General features: G+C 45.1%; 1 protein-coding gene and 1 long non-coding RNA gene across 6 annotated transcripts in view; one reads left to right on the top strand and one right to left on the bottom strand.

Moving 5' to 3' along the window:
- The window catches only part of STAB2 (stabilin 2), a 76,765-nt gene that overhangs the window by 2,721 nt on the left and 54,518 nt on the right, over positions 1 to 19,526 (bottom strand). For 2 of the 4 annotated variants that reach the window (XM_068191014.1, XM_068191012.1), the window contains exons 43-65: positions 18,095 to 18,214; positions 17,634 to 17,681; positions 16,544 to 16,627; positions 16,311 to 16,457; positions 15,789 to 15,914; positions 15,411 to 15,470; positions 14,854 to 15,030; positions 14,683 to 14,772; positions 13,316 to 13,462; positions 12,192 to 12,248; positions 11,666 to 11,789; positions 10,489 to 10,638; positions 8,587 to 8,691; positions 8,150 to 8,257; positions 7,317 to 7,510; positions 6,197 to 6,338; positions 5,777 to 5,910; positions 4,286 to 4,451; positions 3,947 to 4,053; positions 3,213 to 3,332; positions 2,281 to 2,439; positions 1,311 to 1,418; positions 506 to 634 (exon numbers count right to left, since the gene is read on the bottom strand). In XM_068191014.1, coding sequence (XP_068047115.1) covers positions 506 to 634; positions 1,311 to 1,418; positions 2,281 to 2,439; positions 3,213 to 3,332; positions 3,947 to 4,053; positions 4,286 to 4,451; positions 5,777 to 5,910; positions 6,197 to 6,338; positions 7,317 to 7,510; positions 8,150 to 8,257; positions 8,587 to 8,691; positions 10,489 to 10,638; positions 11,666 to 11,789; positions 12,192 to 12,248; positions 13,316 to 13,462; positions 14,683 to 14,772; positions 14,854 to 15,030; positions 15,411 to 15,470; positions 15,789 to 15,914; positions 16,311 to 16,457; positions 16,544 to 16,627; positions 17,634 to 17,681; positions 18,095 to 18,214 — 2,802 coding nt within the window. Of the gene's footprint in view, positions 1 to 505; positions 635 to 1,310; positions 1,419 to 2,280; positions 2,440 to 3,212; positions 3,333 to 3,946; positions 4,054 to 4,285; positions 4,452 to 5,776; positions 5,911 to 6,196; positions 6,339 to 7,316; positions 7,511 to 7,544; positions 7,833 to 8,149; positions 8,258 to 8,586; positions 8,692 to 10,488; positions 10,639 to 11,665; positions 11,790 to 12,191; positions 12,249 to 13,315; positions 13,463 to 14,682; positions 14,773 to 14,853; positions 15,031 to 15,410; positions 15,471 to 15,788; positions 15,915 to 16,310; positions 16,458 to 16,543; positions 16,628 to 17,633; positions 17,682 to 18,094; positions 18,215 to 19,526 lie in introns of those variants that run through there. The other 2 variants (XM_068191015.1, XM_068191016.1) reach the window with 2 other exon arrangements.
- Positions 8,786 to 19,526, top strand: part of LOC137474442 (uncharacterized) — a 53,319-nt gene continuing 42,578 nt past the window's right edge. The window contains exon 1 of one of the 2 annotated variants that reach the window (XR_010999357.1): positions 8,786 to 9,270. This is a non-coding gene — a long non-coding RNA (uncharacterized lncRNA). The remainder of the gene's footprint in view (positions 9,271 to 19,526) is intronic. The other variant, XR_010999356.1, reaches the window with a different exon arrangement.

The raw sequence follows: 19,526 nt of genomic DNA, 5'->3' as shown, positions 1-19,526 counted from the left end.
GAGAAATCAAGCATGAAAGTGCATCAGTATAAAAGCCTGCATTTTTTAACCCTACAGGCATTTCAGTTTGTTTGTCTGTTGGATCTGGCCTTTTTCCTATGAAATGTTTTAACCTACAGAACAACAAAATTGATAGTAATGGAGGAGGAGAACAGGTGCCCTTTCAGTTGTTGTAATTCCTTGCTTCCCTAAGGGTGAGCTTTCTGGGGAGGCAAGGACTTCTGCACTGCTGTGGTGCAGTTAAATTGGCTTTGGGCCAGTCCTCGGTGTTGGAAGTGTCTGTGTGAGCAGACACTTGGGTGGAGAGGTCTGGGCCAAATGTAAACTCATGTCCAAGGCAAGCCTTCCCCACTTTGTTTCTCACTTTGTGTCTCAGTCTGAACAGCTCAAGTGTGAAGTGATCAGGAATGTTTCTAGATTAACCAAATGTATGGAGAAACTGAAAGTTATGAATTTGGGAAGCGCAGTTGTCCCCCCCTGCTTTGTGTTCTGACCTGCAACCTACCTTGAAGTGCTGGAAGCCGATGTTCTTCTTCCTGAACCTGAGGTAAGAATATCCAATAAGAGCCACAATTCCAGTAACTAGACAGATGCCAAAAAATATTCCTGTCCCAGTACTGGCATGGAGAGGAGCCTGGAAGCAAGACAGAGGGTGAGTGAGCTATGGGTGGGCACTGGTCAGCTTACAGCACCCAAGCACGTGCAGTGTCTCTTTGAGATGTGCTCTGGTCCTGAGCTGTTCTTGTGCTTGGGTTTCCTGGTGAGTGTTCCCTAGAGACATTTGAATGTGGCCATTTGATATGATCACAGAACAGTTTATGTTGCAATAGATTATTGAGTCCACCTGTTCACCCAGCACTGCCAAGCTCATCACAAAACCTTGTGGACCAAGGAGGCAGCTGGATAACTGGGAAATTTGCAGGAATTCATGCAGGCAAAAGATATCTGTTTTCAAAACATTGTTTTGGATAGGAATGAATGCCAAGGCAAGAGTAAACAAGGTGCCTTAAAAGTTTGAAAGTGGAAGAACTAAAATGGAGCTTTTAAAAATCTCTGTTACGCACATGATCTCCATTATTTTATATAAAGAAAACACATTTATAACTGTGGGAAGAAATTGCTCAGACCAATTTTTTGTATCACTGGTACCTCGTTTTCAACTTTTAATTCTCTTTGAAAGTAACCTTTTAAGCTGAAAGCTGCATATATATCAGGGAAATTGGGAATATATGAATGTCAGCAATGAGTTTAGGGTAAGATAAGACAGTTACCTCTCACCACCCCAAAAACCTGAATCACTATGCACTTACAGGTTCTGATGGAGCCTTTAAAGGCTCTGAAATGATGTGGATTATCCCGTTGGAAGCAATTATATCCCACTCAACAATAGCACTTCTGTCCACATATCGGATCTCGCTCTGCCAGGAAAAGATGCAATGAGAGCTGAGCTTTGACCCTTATCCCTTTGGTACTGAAATTGACAATAAGATGGTTTCCCCACCTCACTTGCTGACACCCAGAGAGAAAAAACACGTGGCAAAACACATGGAAAGTTACACTGCTGCCTCCCTGGACATCAGCCTGGGGTGGCCCCTGGCTGGTCACAGTTCTCCTGTGCATGGAGTAGCCATCATCATTACCTGCATGTTGCCTTCATGTTGCTCTGTCCTTTTTTTTTTTTTTTCTTTCTAACTGAAGGGTTTTGTGATCTTTGTGAAGTTGCTAAGCTCTGCCTAGAAGTGCAGTCATTCCTGAGTGCCAGGCAGCCACTTTCACTGTGGAGGATGCTACTTTCACTGTGGAGGATGCCACTTGCCACTCGAGTTTACTGGCTGGAGTTTGCTTGCTGTGAGCAAGGCTCTCTTGCTGTCTCCTGCCTCTCCTAGAAAGTTACCCTTACAAATGCCAACATCTTTTTTTTAATGATAAGCTGTTGCTTTCATCTCTTCACCTATCATACAGCCATCTCACATAATCCTGCAAGCAGAGAGGAGAGCAAAATGAAGCCCATATCCCCATTTTTCCATTCCTGAAAACCACTTCAACAGCTTCCTTTGAGTTTTGCAGGTAAGAGATATCCATTTGCAAGCTGGTAAATTTGCAGTTTGCCAGCTGCTATCCTGCTGTCTTTGGACAGGAAAGAGCCTTCTGAACTCAATCTCTCATTGCTGTCCACTCTAACCTTATCAAAATGCCCCCCAGATCAGTGTGGCACTTGATTACAGGGTATAGCATAAGAGGAGTAAAAGCACGAAGGTGGGAAATTTATTACAGAGGTACCTGGTCAGCAGTGGGGACTCGATGCTCCTGGCCCCCAGTGTTTGTAATGAGGAGTTTTTTTCCTAGACGAGTGAGAAGGGTTGTTCCATTGGTCAAGTCCTCATAAAACATTATATTGGCATTAGATAAATGATACTCGATGTCTCTCCCAGAAAGTGTCTGCAAATGAGGGAAAAAGACAAGGAGTGTTAATGGATCTCATTAATCCTTTGGATTTACTAGTAAGCTATGTGCCTGTGACCTTTTTTCCCCTCTGCTATTAATGCTGCAGCAAGTGCAGAAGCATTAGAGGTTATTGGGAAATCTGCATGGGAACAGTGGGACATTCTGTCCCTCCTGGCCTCTGATGGCAGGACCTTAATTCCAGCGGGACAAAGGATTTTACTCCTCTGTAGGATGACCTGAAATGATGAGACTCAGAGATATTCCAAACAGCTTGAAGACATGAACCGATGTATAAACACTTGTGGATTGTTTGAAACAGTGTTTGATTGAAGGAAGGAAAGAAAGAATAAAAAGGGGAAAGCATAGAAATGAAGTTAGAAATGGATGCTTTTAATGTATTTGTGGGAAATACCAAAGCTGTGTGCTTGCTCTTTTCTTCAAATAACTGTGCTACCTGTTAATGAGACAGAACAGACTTCATCTCAGGCAGATTTCTTCATACCAGGGTAACTAAAATCCCTGATGGAAAAGTCTCTGTAGTGACTTGAACCCGCAATAGCTTTGCACCCCTTACCATGGAAGGGAAATGGAAACAATGAATTCATGTCTTTTGTGAACACAGTTTTAATTCTATAGGGTTAAGCAGAAGTCACATCATACTGAGATTATTTTTCTAAGCTTAAATTTCAATGGGATGCAGAAACCCATAATAGATGCTTAAGAAGTGTTATTAGAACAAGGAAGGGAAAAAAGAGAAAAACCCTGACCTCGTTTTCCTTTAACCCACTATCACTGGGAGCAAAGAGGGTGGCGTGCACTGACAGGTCAGTGAGGTACTGCAGGAACTCTCTCCCCTTTCTGGAGGTGTTGGAGTAAGCCATGATGTCCTAGGCAGAAAGAAAATCCAGCTTTACTAGACAGCAATTGTGCACTCCTGTGTGGAGAGCAGAAAAGATGACACTGTACAAATGACAACAAAGGAACTCTTCATGGCTTTAGCCATGAAGCAGCTCTGGAGTGTCTTTCCAATGGAAGATTGTATTCAAAACCCAGCTCTAGCTGCTAATTTGATGAGTACGTATTAAACTGATTTGCAGACGTTGGGCCGCTGTTGTCTGAGGCTGCTGATACATATGGTGGCTTTCTGAGTAGTAACAACAAAAGAACGCTTAACGTTTTGTCTTTTCCCAGTAGCAGCTCAATGAAATTCCAAAGCACAGTGCCTCTTGTGATGCTTAAAAAGTTGGGCAGAGAGTCTCCTTTAAGCTGAAGCTGCAACAAGCTTTTAATTCCAACTGAATTTTAGAACCCAGAAACCTCTTTGGAGCAAGGAATTAAAAAAGTAGTTACTAAGTTCTGGTTTGGATTTAGACCAGATAGGTGCAGATTTGGACCACTCTGCCTTGCTTCACTGGTGTGTTTGCTGGGTTAGTAAAGCAAATCCTGGATACAACACTCAGGGCCTGCTTTGCTCTGCTCCCACCCCAGCCTTTGTTCCTACCGAGAGGAAGTTTGTCAGCGTTGGGAAGGACATCAGCACTTGCAGCAAGTTCCCACTACAGGAGATGCCATCCCCCACATAGCCTGGCTTGCAGGTGCAGTTCACCTCTGAAAGGTACAAACAGGGAGAACTGTATGGGCAAAGACCCTTTCCAAGAAATCTTTAGGCTGCCCTGTGCCTGAAAAACTACTTGTAAGCAACAGGTTAGGGTTTTTTTAAGTTAAAAAATAGGCAGAATCTCTTGCAGTGTTACCTACCAGCCTGTGGCTGATGGAAGGAACCAAAATCTGGGCTGCTGCTCTCATTTTCACAGAGGGATGAGGCAAAGGCCCCTCTTACCTTTCTCTCTGTAGCAGAAAACATCCCAGGTTTCGCTCAGGTTGACTCTTCTCCCGTAGTCCACGATGCCAACATATCCGGAGCCGCAGTTTGGGGAGGAGAAGGCAGTGGGGTAGCCCACCCTCTCACCAGCCAGCCAGCCAGCAGAGCACAGGTGGTACCTCGCCTGCAGTCAGCACAGCCAGAAGGGAAAAACTCAGGGGAAAAGCTGGGAGGTGGGGCTGGGGAACTGCACGTGGAATGAACAGAGCCCCCGGGGCACTCGGGCAGCACCTGCCCTGCCAGCACTGGTCCAGCCTCACATTTTGCTAAAGGTGCCTGGAAGCAGTGAGTGTCTTTCTTCCTACCAGAGTTGGAAGGAACCAGAAAGAGACAGTCAGTCTGACCCACTCTTCTAAAACAAGTTTTGCAAACCCGACCAGGTTGAGATGCTCATGACACAGACATCAGCTATGTGCTGTCTACAACGTGCTCAAGGGAGGCAATATGGAAATGGGTCTGTTAAGAGCATTTGAGAAAAAGATCCCTGGAGACTTACTTTAAAGAAATAAATTAAGCATAACTCAGCGGTGCACATTTCTTTACAAAGTGTTAATAATTAAAATCCCCTTGAAAACACTCTGAAAATCTGACTACCTCTCACCCCAGCATCACTAGAAACAAGAACTTGGTAAATGATTTCAGTACTGTGAGAGCATGGGTGAAACCAATAAAAAGTCTGAAAACTGCTCCCAGCCAAACATACCCTGGGGCATGGGCGAAGGAAAGGAGGGAAAATGATCGTTACTAGCACAGAGCAGCCCCTTTGCACCTCCCTCTCAATTTACTCTGTGTCTTGGTCCTGTTTGGGAGTCTCCTCCCTCTGAGAGGCCTCCTCAGTAGGAACCTGAATGGCGTTACAGCAGTCCAGGGTCGTGTGTGACAGAGCCTGTGCCTACAGCTGTCAGCTCCAGCTACAGACAAGTCTGAAGACCCTTTAATTTTGGTTACAATGCATTACATACTTTTCTTTGCTGAGCATCTTAATACAGAAGATCCAATCTATACCTTTTCTTTTACCTATAGCCTGTCCTAACTACTATAATTAACATTTTTATGTTACTGTTCTCCAATCACAAAAAGTTAGTATGTTACAGTTTAAGCTAGAAGTTGGTTTTCAGTTTTCTTGCAGTGGAAAATTTGGAGACCTTTTTTCTACTTGCAACATGGGCAATCTTGTTTGCCAGTGGTATTTTTCTGCTTGGTAAAAACATCTTCTTGTTTGAGGTGGGTTTATCCTTTGCTCTAAGCCATAAAACCCCCTTCTAACTAACATACCCTTTGCCTTCTTAGTTATCCAGTAAGACTGGCTCAGCAATTCTTTTCTTCTTTATCTAAACTTGCTTTAATTTCTGTTCCTTCTTCAAATTCTACATTCAAAAATCTTTCTGCCAAGCATACATATCTGTGAGACTTTCTTGTCAAACTTTCATCCTTCCCAACACTCCTCACCTTCTGTGCATACAGCAGCTGGTTGTAGGTAGCGATGGTGGCCGACTCATTGGCACAGGCCTCCTTGGCCTGCTCGTAAGTCATTCTGTACTGCCCCACGGGGGACTGCAGGTGGAACACCCCGACCGTGGTGTCTGCAAAGAGAGACAAGGACCAGCTCCTCCTGAAGGGGCTTCCATGGTGCAGAGTCAGCTGTGTTGTACAAATACCCATGGATTTTGGGAATTGTAATTAGAGCAGATTGATTCCTTAGGGGTAGGATTGGACTGCCCTCACACATTGCTTCATGATAAATTCACATTCCACCTGTAATCTCACTGTTTCATGGGGACATTAAGTAGAGGCCTGAGTGAGCTTACAGCTCCTGGTCACTGGCCCCAGGGCACAGGGCTGGTGGTGTGCAGGGTGTGCCCTCCTCACCTTGGAAATGCAGGTCGGTGCAGTCGGCGTCGGGGTGGCACTGCCCGTTGTCCTGCAGGCAGCGGTCAAGGGGCAGCTGCATCACCGAGCAGTTCAGCCCATCACCAATGAAGTTGTTTTTGCATTCACACTTACGTCTGCCCTGCTCAGGGAGAGAAGGAAAAAGGCCAAGACAAGCATTTAGCTGACATGACACTGGTGTTTCAGGCAACATTCTGAACTGTTGGGGAAATTTCACTTGATATAAGCAGGAAAGGACAAACAGAAAAGTTGCTACTAACAAGTAAGCCAAATATTTACACATGTACTTGGGTGCTTTGCTGAATTAACACCAAAGCATAATTTCATCCACAAAGTTAATAACATGCACTGGAGGGTTACATGACACGTAATTCACAAAAATGGATAGCAAACACATCAAAATGATATTTAAATGACTGGGCATGGAAGCAAGCATGGAATTTAACAGCCCACTGCTAGTAATAAATGAGAACTATAAACCGAGCAGGAATTGGTGACATCCAGGGATTGCGATGGTTGACAGCTGGAATGGATTATCAGCAAGACTTTTCTAGATTAGCCCTGGAAGGCAGCTCAGGCAAGACACCAAAATGGAATGGAGAAGTGATCCTGCAAGCACCAGGATCAAGTCACCTGCACAAGTTTTCCCTAACCACACTGACTGTGTGGGTCATGGAATTTGTATCATGTGGCTGCAGAGCTTTTTAAGCTGCATTCAAGCAATCAATGAATGACACTATTCTTCCAGCTGTCACTTTGTTTATCTTCCAAAATATAATCAATTTTAGTCCAAGAAATTTGTGTTGCAGATAAGGATAGACAGGGAGAGCTAAGACTGGGACAGAAAGACTACGTATGCAAAACATCCCAGCTTCTGTGTTACCCCGTTCCCTAGAGCAAAGATGTCAAAATGTTTTTCAGCCTTCAGCTGAGGCATACCAAACTGATGTGGAAAGTAGGTTGGAGCTAAGTAAAGGCTGTTTTGGAAAATGGAGATTTAGAGAGATACTGGGCATGATCCAGCCAGAGGAGAATTCTGCTGGCAAGAGGAAGAAACTCCTCAGACTTCCCTGCTGGGGACTGAAATCATTCGACTTACAGGTCCTGTGACAATGCAGATGGCATGCTCATGGCAGCCTCCGTTGAACCCATCAGCACAAGGGTTTATTGGAAGGCAGGTGACCCCATCTCCCTTGTAGCCCTTCTGGCAGCTACAGAAGACTTTCACCCCGTGCTGTGTGCATTCGGCTGCCTTGTGGCACCCACCATTGTTCTGTTTGCAAAGTTCTGCAGCTGCAGGGCAAAAAACCAAATGAGTAAAGTCTGCTTTTGAAGGGGATGTTCTTCATAAAGACAAACCATCACCAGTCCTTTTACACTAAAAATACTAGAATACTTATTGGGGAACAAAAAGCTGTTTCCATTTCCTGAGGCATTACTGAATTTCTGTAAGTCTATCCCTTAGGGCTCTGACAGCGTTGTCAGGATGTTCTTGATTCAGGAGACATGGTATCAACCCTCAGATTTCTGGCCAGGTTGACTTTGGAAGATGTAAGACACCTGTCTGAGAAAGAACAACTGTTTCTGTAGCAGTGTTACCAGGGAACTGCCTTGCCTATGGGCATGAAAAAAAATCATAATATCCTTTTTGTTGGAAAAGCCTTTTGATATCTTTACCTCTGAGAGAAACCTTGCTGTCTTCAAAACTTGACTGAAGTGCACTTGCTGCCCATGCTCCTGCTTGGTAAAGTCTGGAGAAGTCTTATTTAGAAAACCTGAACTCTATATATCCTAAATTTGTCTCACCCACTGCACAGTGAAAGTTTTTTAGGTTGGGCAGGCAACATTTCATGGTGGGCAGTAGTTGCATTGCTGTGTGTGTGCAGGAGGGAAGAACCTGCCTTCTGGCCCTGAGTGGGGGTGGGAGCTCACCTGTGCACGTGATCCCGTCCCCGTCGTACAAGGGCTTGCACTGGCACGTGTTGTTCTCCATGCAGACGGCGTTGGCCGAGCAGCTGGGGGAGCACACTGGTGGCAGAGCTGCAGGAAAGGCAGGACAGCTGGAATCAAACAGCTCTGGCACCACAATGCCCTCGTTTCATGCAGAAGGAGAACCCTTAGTACCAGTCTGGCTAACTGGAAAATTTGTAAGAATTTTATTTTTTGACTGCCAAGGCCCAAAGCCTCTCCACAGGGGAGGTAGGAGCTCATATTGCCACATCACAAAAGAGGAGACAGTGGGGTCCTCAGTCCAGAGCGGAGTCCCTAAGTGCTCCTGACATTTATTAACCATTTCTGTCTTATCTATGGAAACCTTCTGTTGAACTGCAAGTAGTTTCATGGACAGACTGGTGAGAGCAGACAGAGACCTAGCTTGGTTTCACACAGCCGGCCAGTCCATCCTGTTTCACAGAAACATCGTCCTGTCCCTGAGTAGCCTTCATCACACTGCCCATTGTTCTTGCATTCACAAGCTGGAAAAGAAACACAGAGGTCACTTGCAGAGTGAGAAAGTCTTTCTCTAGAAAAACATCAGCATGTCAGTTTAGATACAGTATTATCCAGAAATAATTCAGATGAGTCTAACTTCATGGTATTTCACCATGAGGCCAGTCAAGCAGTGGACCAGACTTTTCAGAGTGGTCGAGCAATCGTCATCCTTGGAGGCTTTCAAGTGCTGACAAGATAAGTCCTGAACAACATAAGCTCAGAACTGACCCTGTTTTGAGAAGGAGTTGGGCTAGAGAGATCTTCTGAAACCCCTTCCAATCTAAGTTAACTTGTGGTCCTGTGATTTTATAATTGGAATTTGTTCAGTGTGCCTCTGAAAATGAAAATGACTATTGATCTGCACATTGCAGTGGAGCAGGAAACTGCATGGAGAACTGTGGCAGGAAAGAGTTAAGGGCTGAACTGAAGACCCAGACAAACCAGTCCTAATGAGCAGCAGCTGTTAATTGTTGGAAGGCCAGAGAAAAACAAGGTGTGTAGAGGGACAGTTCTTGGCTGCTGTGTGGGAGAAGGTCCAGCTGAGTAAGGAAGCCAGATATGCGGTTAGTGAGCTTTGCTGTAAAATGTAGACAAGTTACCTGTAATTTCTTTTTTTAGGTTTCAGATATTTTCATGACTAAAAGCTTTTGGATTCCTTCAGTTCCTTTTATTGATGAGGTTTTGCTGCTTCTGTCTTCCAACCTGAGGTGTGATGGTCTGTTTAATCTATAGGTGATGTTTTTTCCTCTCCTCTTTGGGTCCTGCAATAACTTATGTACTAAATCCTTCCTAAATAATGATTCATGGCTCTCTGTTTTATAATGTCATGCTGCAGCACTTTTTATGGCCTTATCCTTCTTCTTGAAGCATTGTTGTTTAGAAAAGCTAGTTATGTGGGATTTGTGGAACTGATTTTTTGCATACCTGTCCTGCTGAAAAGGAGCTTCACTTGCTGGCTTTTTTAATTTAGTCCGTTAATTTTTGTCTGACTTAAATCAAAAGGAAGGGGTTATAAACCTTTTTTCTCTTAAATTTCATGGTCTGGTTTCAAGCTAATAGCTCATACATTTTGTGTTCTGGTGTGCTATTAAAGTGGATGAATTGTAGGTAGGCATAATCCTGAGGATCTGTGTCCAAGCCTGTTCTCTTGCCTATACCTCCCATCTTACGTGCCTCAGGAGCAGTATGGGTGCACAGATTTAGGATGGAAGTATTAATGTTGTAACTTTTTATCTGAAAGGCTTTATGTCAGGAAAATATTTAAGTTTAAAGGGATATATTGATCCTGCTCCCACCTAGTTTACATTTAAAGCCACAGAGAGGTGGATTTTGTGAGCAGTTGCTTGGCTATCTCTCTTCACAAACAGCCATCACCCTGGTGTACTTTTTCTTGTCTGCAGAAGTAGTGCATGGCCTCGGCCTCCTGCATTCCTTGGGGAGCCATGTTGCTAAAATCCTATCTTAAACTTTATGGGGATGGAGAAGAAAGCTGTGCTGTAGCTAAAACCACTTGCTGCTGGAGGCACTGCTTCTGTTTAATCTGTTACTGATGTGCTGTGTAAGAGTAGGAGGTCCTGTGCAGATGCAGCCATGCAGCCTCTGCACGCTCTCTTCTCCTCCTCCCTTCTGAGACCTTGTGCCATCCCCTGGTGTGAGGAGGCACTCAGGAAAAATGTTGATGTTAAGAGGGAAGCTTTCCTTGGCTTACTCAGAAACTCCTTACTGACAGAACAGTTTAGGCTTGGCATGGGCATGGATGTGGAAAGGGCACTCAAACGTACGCCTGCAGGTGAAGCCGTATCTGCCCGGCAAGCACAGCTCACACGAGGTCCCGTTGAAGCCGCTGCTGCAGTGGCACTCCCCTGTCCCCGTGTACCCGTCGTCACAGGAGCCGTGGCCATTGCATGGAGTCTCTGGGCCCCCTGGGCAAGCTGAAAGGTTGGAAAAGAAAAGTGGCTCTTTAGCTCAGGTGTGTGTTTGTTCATTGCCACTGTTGGTTCTCTAGTGTTCTGTAAAAATCATCTAGCAGGGAATGTCTGTAAATGCATCTCCCCTGAGGTGTGTAAAAGTGGCTGTGACACTTATGACTGCTGTGAGCCTCGTGCTCCAAATTCCTTGACATGGTTCCACAGCTCCTACCAGTAAGGTGTTGGGGATCCTTCCAGCCCTGACTTGTGGATCCTGTTGTCTGGCTGCTTGCTCATTTAGAGCCGTCTGTGAATGGCACTGCCCAAACTGAGCCTTTCTTTTGTGTCTCTATGGGTCCAGGTACTGTCAGAGTGACCCTAAAGGGCAGCTCAGGTTGAGCTGGCCAAAATTGTGTGGGATCTGCATGTGTCTATCTGTGAAACTGGGATAGGGCAAGCTGGCAGGCTAAGTGTGGCTGGGCCTATCTGCCAGCAGAGATCCTGACCTGCATTGTGACCCCGTGTGCCCTGGTGGGGGCCCCAGTGCTGTTCCCTGCAGGGCTGGCAGGTGAAGGAGAACCGTTTGGAAGTGTCTGCTAACAAACTGCTGAGATGGAGCCTCCCAAATTGTCTCCACCTGTTCAGGACTACAACTTCTGAGCTTGCTCTGGTGATAAGTGCACTTGCCTGTGGCTGAGCAATTATGCATTGGTTTTCAGGTGTGTGCTGGTGTTGTTGTGTGAACCTGAGCCTGTGTTTAAAGGACTTTCAGCTGGTGACCCGCTCAAGCAGGACAGCCTTTGCTCTCTGTAGCACTCACCTGCTACTACTGTGGAGTTTAAAACTTGCTCTAAATGTGAGGAGATAATCTGAATTGAAGAAGCAGTTAACACCTTGTGCTCTTCAGCTCTTCCAACTAAGTTCCCTCATCTTGCAGCTGGTCTCTCCTCATGCCCCTTATCCCAGCTCTGCCAGTTTTCCCTGCTAGGCACTACACAGCTGTACTGGGGAAGGGGAGGGTACAGGACGGCCATGTGGGAGGGAATCCTACCTTGGCAGTCTGGCCCGAAGTAGCCCTTGCAGCACTTGGCTACATGGATGACCATGGAGCAATTCCTGCGGCACCCATCCCTCCGCAGCCCATAGGACTCGTAGGTGCACCAGTGGATTCCTTCCTGTGTGTCAACAAAGAGAGGAGGGGAGAACACAGGAAAATTAGTTTTGTTCCTCTTAAATTGTATTTTCTGATGTACTTTGAAATCAAAATGTGATGTGTGAAGAGTGTGGGTGTGAGACCCCCACTCTCTCTGATCCCTGATATGCTAAGCACCGTTCCTGAGAGTGCAGGGGTTGCTCTGGAGTCAGCTGAAGCACTTTTACAGTGGATGCTGTATGTGACCAACAAGCATCCCCCTCCGCCACCAGGTGTTTGCCCAGGGAGAGCTTTGTCACTTAATAGTGTGGTAGCACTGGCAAAGGTTCTCTTTTTATTTATTCTAAGAAACTTTTTCTGGTTTGTTGTGAAGTACAGAGAAGAGCATGTTAGTCTGCTTACATGTGAGAGTTGAATATTTTACCTTTGGTTTTGTCCCTGGAGGGCATTTATAGTTACTGAAACAGCTAGCACAATGCCCCTGGAAAAGGGAAAAAAATTGCATTAAAATAGTGGCTACAAAAGGCCATTTGACTTGGACAAAAAGTGTTTTATGAGACCGGAAAAGGTAAAACTTATTGCACAAAAAAATAATAGAAAACTGTGGAGGAGCAAGAGAGGAGAGTGACAACAAAATAGTTGCAATAATTTAGTGCCACAAAAATACAAGAAAATAGTTTTGATACCGGAATATAAGTTCTGGAAGAGGAAATGGGTCTGGGCTTCAAGAAAGAGGGAAGAGATGATGAATGTTCTTCAAACAAGTATTGATGTGATCTGTATTAGACCTGGATGTCTAATTTAGAGTACAGAAAAATGTTTGCTTCTCAGGGACTGCTTATGAAATTTGAGGAAGTGATATCTGTTTAATTTCATTTAATGACATCATAAACAAAAGGCAACTTAGGCAGATTGGGATATACACAATTGTTGGTCTTGTAATTGAAATATATGTTTTGAGAAGCTTTTTTAAAGACTACCTGAAAGTTCTTTTACTTCTAGGATTTTTTTTCATACTTTCAAATTAAACTAAAGTAAACTTGGTCTTGAAACAGTTTGAAGGTGACTTTTAAAATTTCCCATTTGTGGGACCCATCAAAATTCACAGAGGAAACTTCCTCCACACTAACAGTGCCTGTTCAGGTGTGTTAAAAACAAGAAATGGCAGAGCCTGAGACAGAGTAAGCAGTTCTCCATCTTGTGTCCTTCATACCCTGTGCTGCTGGAGTAGCAATGCTGTTCTTTTTCAATAGGGAGCTTTGTAAACGTGACCTCTACAGTCAAGTCTGTAGTGTGAACTTCCACTAATTTAAAAGCATGACAGCAAGATTTGTCCTTGCTCAAGTTTTTGCTTGCATGTATAAGGTGCTTTTTTTTTTTTTTTTTAATGGTCTTCAGTGGAACCACTTGTCCTTTGTGCTGCTTCATGTGGATACAGGATTTGTGTAGTGCAGCTGCGAGGCATTGTGCTGCACTTCTGAACCTCTCTCTAATGTTGATGCCTGGGCTGTGTCGCTGTCAGGGTGGGGGATCCGAAGGGGCACTAACCATGAACTCCATGGTGAGGAAGCTGTCGCAGCGTCCCCCCAGGCTGGGCTCTGCCAGCAGGCAGTTGATCCCGTAGGCGATGCCCCCATCAAACTCCAGCTGCCGCTGCACCACCTTGCACTGTCCGTCGTTCAGGAAAAGGGCACCCTGGGAGATGGGATGGGGAGAAGGGGACATGGCAAGTCATGAGTTGCTCCTCCTTGGGTTCCTGCTCTCTGTAGGAATGCTCTTGGGGCAAGGTGGTATGTCAAACTATCCTGTAAGTAAAACTGGGGCTATGGGGCTCAAATCCAGTTTTGGGGCCTCTCTTCCTATGGGCAGATGTGTGTCTGGAGCACTGTGTCCAGCTTTGGGGTTCCCAATACAGGAAGGATGTGGACCTGTTGGAGCAACTCCAGAGGAGGGCTATGAAGATACTCCAAGGGCTGAAGCACTTCTCCTGTGAAGACAGGCTGAGAGAGTTGGGTCTGTTCAGCTGGGAGAAGAGAAGGCTTCAGGGAAACCCTAGAGCACCTTCCAGTCCCTAAGTGGGGATATGTGAGAGTTGGAGAAGGATTTTTAGCAAGGGCATATAATGATAGGACAAGGGATAATGGCTTTAAACTGAAAGAAGGTGGGTTTAGACTGGATTTTGGGAAGAAATTCTTTACTGTGAGGTTGGTGAGGCACTGGAAGTAGTCACCCAGAGAGCTGTGGATGCTCCATCCCTGGAAGTGTTCACAGCCAGGTTGAATGGGAGTTTGAGCAACCTGGTCTAGTGTAAGGTGTCATTGTTCATAATGGGGGGTTGGAACAAGATGATCTTCAAGAGTCCTTCCAACCCAAACCATTCTATGATTCCATAATATCTTTCTTTTCTGAAGAGGAGAGAATATGCCAGTCCTATGTTCACAAGTTTATTTTATGTGTATTTAGACTTAGATGCTTGCCAGGTATGATCTGATACATTTGCAAAGAAAAATGTGACATTGTTCTGGTTTGTCAGGCTTGCAACCTTAGCTTGGAAGTGCTTACGCACCAGAGTTTGCATGCAGATGCTGCATTCATGGGGTTCAAAACCAGGCTGATCTTAGTGGTTTTGCACTGGTATTGTAGGAGTGTGCTGGTCTTTCAGTTTCAAGGTGACTGAGAGCTATTTTGAACAAATAGCATCTTACAACAGAGCAAATGACAGCCCCAAAAAGTCCTGCAAACCATACAGTTAGCTGAATCTGTTGGTGTGGCTCTTGGCATGTAGCGGTGATGGCCAACGAAATTTTGGTGCCACTGACCCTCCCTGGGGGCTGTGCAAAGGCTGAGCTTGGGCTGCAGGAGCGGATCCTGCAGCAGGAGTGAGGAATTAATGTGCCAGCAGAGGGAACACTTACGATCTCCCCGTTATCCCCACAGCTCACGCTGAGGTTGGAACCCTGCAGGGTCTTCAGTGGGGTGGAGCTGGGGAGCTGGTAGGCCAGCACCTGGGAAAGAAAAGGGGAGATGCACGTGCCTGGGCTTGCATGTTTTGCCTGTGGCAGCATTCCCAAAATGCAAGGGCTTACCGCAGCATCACGGACAATGTGGAATTTGAGGTACTGCACCAGTTTGTTGGTGTTGGACTTCTTGAAGAGGAAGTCCTGCTGCTCCTGTGGCAGCCCACGGATGGCTGTGTCTGTGGGCCAGAAGAGCGTGACGGGTTTGTGAATGGGATCGTTAATCAGCCCGAGCAGGTTGTTTTTCTGCAACACAGCAACAATTGGGGCAGAAGATCAATGCTCTGTCCAAAAGTGACACTGACCTGTGGGGTGAATGTCAGGTGTAACTGGGGTGTGGTGCTCTGTGGGCTGCCTGGTCACCAGCCTGCAAATACCTTGACTTTCAAAAGCAGATGTGTGAGTTGAACTTGATGTGCAGTAGGACAGAGCTGAGCGGGGAAGGGAAAGGTGGGTGTGGGTCTGCTTAACATCCCCAACCTCTCAGGGAGTGTGGCTGGCGGTGAGCCCTTTGGTTCTCCTCAACAAAATCCTGCCAGCGATGCCATGTGTGCTCCGTGTATGTTTGTCTTTAAAAAAATAATTTACAACCTTTTCCCGATGGCTTCTGTCTCTTGTGTCCTTACCTCTAGCAAAGTGTTGAACAGAATGTATCCATGCTTGGCTGCAACCATTTTTAGACTTTCCTACAAAGAAAGAAAAGTGAGTAATTTACCTAAGGAATACATTATTTAGGTATTAAAAAAGCAGGTAACACCTTGCTTTTCCCTGTAAATTGCTTTTTGTTATAAAATCAAAGCTGCTGTAAAAACCCTCTGCAGAAATCCTCTTATGCTGTCCTTACTTTCTCTGTAATTCTGGTGAATTTGAAATACAATATTTAATTTATTTGTTTGTGTAAGGTCTTTTTAGTGTCACCTTTTTTGTTGACTGATATGATTTATGTCTCTGACAGTAACTGTGGAAAAGCCTCTGGGTTGGCAATAGTGAGAAGCTGCACATACCTTCTTGAGGGGGAAATCCTGCATATGTGAAGGGACCAGGATTTGGTTTATGACATGGATCACACCATTTGTGCCAACAGCATCACTGAGTACAATTTCAGCTTTGTTGTTCAAAACCAGTGAGTTCTGGAAAGGCAACAAAAACATTTTTTCTGTGAAACCTTGTGGGAAAGTGAGGCTGATGCTGAATTGCTTTGATATAATGAGTCCAGACCACCTTTTCTTTGCAGCAAAAAGTACTTTCAGCTTTAATAAATTGCCTTTGCTTTTTTTCAAACTCTCCTTATGCTTATAAAGCCAGAGTCTGAGGATAAAATAGCTTGTGTCAAAGCAAGGGTTGTAGAGCTCCACTCTTGGAATACCAAATAAGTGCTGAACTCTTCAGTTGAACAGGCAACCTTGTTTGAAAGTCATTTATTTTTGTGCATGAGAGGATGAAAGGGAGCCGTTGAAGTTTCTAAAAAGGTGAATGAGAGTGGACTGTTCTGCTGTTCTGTTCCCTGTCTTTCTGTGTTTGGTTACCTGGGAGTAGCTGATGTGTATGAGGTCACCGTGGAGAGAGGTGATGTTGGTGATCGCTGTCAGGTCCGTGTACAGCAGGCTGGCACAACCCACCACGTGGTACCGGAGCACTTGAGCCATCACTCCTTTGGCAATCCAGTCCTTGACCTGCAGTGGGGAATGGAGGGGTGGAGAAGCAGCTGAGCCAGGCATCTGAAGCAGAAAGCTCATTTGCACTGACCCCTTTTACTTACTCGTGGGTCGTTGTTCAGTATGTCTGTGCGGGGGACAAACAGGGTGAAAGGGCCAGGCCCTGAGATATCTCTGATGGACAAGGCCTGCCAAATTGAAGAGGAAAAAGCAGCAATGAGTTAGTGCATGTGATGCCAGACAGTGACAGGGACTGTCCTGTGGAGGGGAAGGCGGTGCTTGCAGCTCTGTTGCTGCCACACATTGTGTTCCCTTCCCTGCAACACAAGGGTGAGAGAAATTCCTCATGTGGACTTTGACTCCTAGTCTCGTCTGTCACCTTTGCTCACAGGTATTAAATAGAAGATTTTATCATATAGCCATGTCTTTATCTCCTCTGCAAAAACAAACAGGAGATGAGGGAATTAAATTAATTACTCTTAGAAGTACAAATGGACCTGGGCTATTGCAGGAACTTTGCAGTGACCACTGATAAGATAAATTGAGAGCTCTCTTAAAGCTAAATTGAGACCTCTCTTAAAGCAAGAGGAAGCCACTTGTCTACCATGGTAGCCAAATTGAAACTGGATTATAGGTCTTTAGGTTAGCAGGCCAGCATACAGGTCTGTGCTGCCCTGAGGCTTCTGGTAAGCAGAGAACTGCTGTTGCCAGTCTCCAAAAATCAGTGAGAGCTGGCTGCACGCTGGCTGTCTTGCAAGACACAGAGCACTCTGTGATGTTTCAGGGAGGCAACTGAAATTGTTGCCATTTGGATATGCAGAAAGGGTAGTAAACAAGTGGTATATTCTTGCTTCAGAATTCACAAGAGATGTGCTGGCAGATCTCAGACTCTGAATGGGTGAAAGCTTCAGTTTTAGGCCCAGTCTGGTGGCCTTATCTTTCTGTGGGACTTTGGTCTTGATCATTAATACTCTAGGTCATTATTACTGTTTTAGTGACAGTTAATAGCTTACGTTAGAGCACCTCAAGTATTTGTGACTGATAATCCAAATCCAGTTCCAATTATATTCAAGGAAGTTGTTGCACACCAGATTCTTACCTGCTTCTCTCTGCTCTACACTCTTGGAGGAATAAAAAGGGACAAGAACCACCCCCACCCAAGAAACCCCCCAAAACCCCAACCACTGTTCTTACCTCTAAGTGAAAATAAAACCTAGATGTGTTTGAGTTCCTGAGAAGTTCCTGCAATTAAGAACAAGACTCTGTAGCAATGCTGCAAATGTGAGGCAATATCTATGGAGTGCAAACAAATGCAGCACTCGGACAAGAAAGGGAACTTCAGGTTTGGAGTAAGTCCTGCATATCTGTATTGCTTCTGTTCTGTTCTTACCTTACTCTGCCAAACAGTAGGCTTCTTTGAAACCTAAAACTCCCTAATACAGCAGTCATAATGATTATCCATTAGGGTTTTTGTTTGTTTTGGCAGTTAAGGTTATCTTGCAGCATCCTGTTCCTATTCCTGGTTTCTTTGGATTGGGATAACTTCAAATTCCGGGGTACAACTTTGTCCAAGAAAAAAGTGGTGTGTTTCAACCATTGTATTAAGTAACTATGGGAAGAAAAATAGGGGACAGCAAACATGTGAAGCACTTTACCTGGAAGATGTTGCCTCGGCACGTAAATCCATCCCCAATGTAGTTAGGTTTGCAGGTGCAGGTCCTTTCTGTCAGCTCGGTGTCATTACAGATGGCAAATTCACTGCAGCCTCCATTATTCTTGTAAGGGCAAAGTTTAAAATATATAATTCCTTCATTGCCAGGTGTACAAAACAATTCCAATTCACCCTTCCCCTGCATTTATATAATTTAGAAAGGTTTAATCACAAGATCTTTTTGAAACCACATCTTGCTGGAACATCTGATGGCAAATATTTTCTTCCAAACACTAAAAAAGAATTTGGGGTTTATAAGAAATAAGTCTCCTTTTATGCAGAGAATTGAGTTTTGATTCCCTCCTTAATGTGTTTACTTCATGATGCTGTAAGGATGCAAAATATTTGCATGCAAGTCTCACTTTATACCTTAGGGATGAGTCTTGGCTTCTCTGCCAATGCAGGGCTGATTTACCCTAAGGGGAGCAATTTATACACTGTAAATCACTGGGATGGTGCCAGGAGCCTGAATTTATGGAGGAGCAAACCACAGGACTGTCTGATGGCCCAGGCCAGCTGTAACAGGGACTTGCCTTGTCCTTGTCTCTAAAACATCTCCTGTCTGCATCTGTCCAACACAGCTTGGAGCAGTGGGTGCATCTCACCCAGCTGCCTGCCTCCAGAGAGCTCCCTGTACTAAACCAAGATGTTCCTCACTCAGGAGCAGCATGCTGGGGCTCAGGGCTCGGCTCAGTCACAACTAGGTGCTCCTCTGTTACCACCTCAGCTTGCAAATAAGTTTTTATCCTGGGCTTGGGATCAAAATGGAGAAAATTGAGAAGCTTCCTTGTTTTTTCTTCTTGTCTTTGTCGTCTTGTACTTGTTTCATGGTGTTCTTTCTGTTGCTGATCATCTCAGGGATCCTCTCCCATGGGCCATGAGAGGGAACAGAAACTCCTTTGGGAGCTACCAGTGGGGCCTGACTTGACAGGTCAGAGAGACACCTGGCTGTAAGGAGTGGGTTTGGGTGGATTTGCTGTGGGTTTGGCTTGGCTTAGGCAGGCTGTTGGCAGCCTTGGCTACCTGTGAAGCTTTGCTGCACAGAGGCTTTGTCATTGTGGAGCCAGGTTAGCCTCTGGTAGGATATTGATGCTTCTCAAGATGATCTTTATTTTTAACACATAGTTAGCCTGGCATAATTAGTCAAGTGTAAGCAAAGCTGCTGGAGCACAGCATAGGAAAAAGCAAGAGAATTCAAAATCATAGGGAGCAATGGCTCATAACTTTAAACTCCCCTTCCTCCAAGTTGTGTTTTTGCCCTTGCTCTTTCATCTCTGCAACCTTTCAAGGTCAGAAAAAGCCAGTTGAGAGGCCAGGCTGGGAGAATGAGACATGTTCTTGCTGTGCTCAGAGCACAGAGGATTAATGTACATGAG

Source organism: Anomalospiza imberbis, chromosome 5 (assembly GCF_031753505.1).
Source record: "Anomalospiza imberbis isolate Cuckoo-Finch-1a 21T00152 chromosome 5, ASM3175350v1, whole genome shotgun sequence".
NCBI lineage: Eukaryota > Metazoa > Chordata > Aves > Passeriformes > Viduidae > Anomalospiza > Anomalospiza imberbis.
The sequence above is the reverse complement of the archived record's forward strand: the minus strand, read 5'-3'. Positions and strand labels throughout refer to the sequence as shown.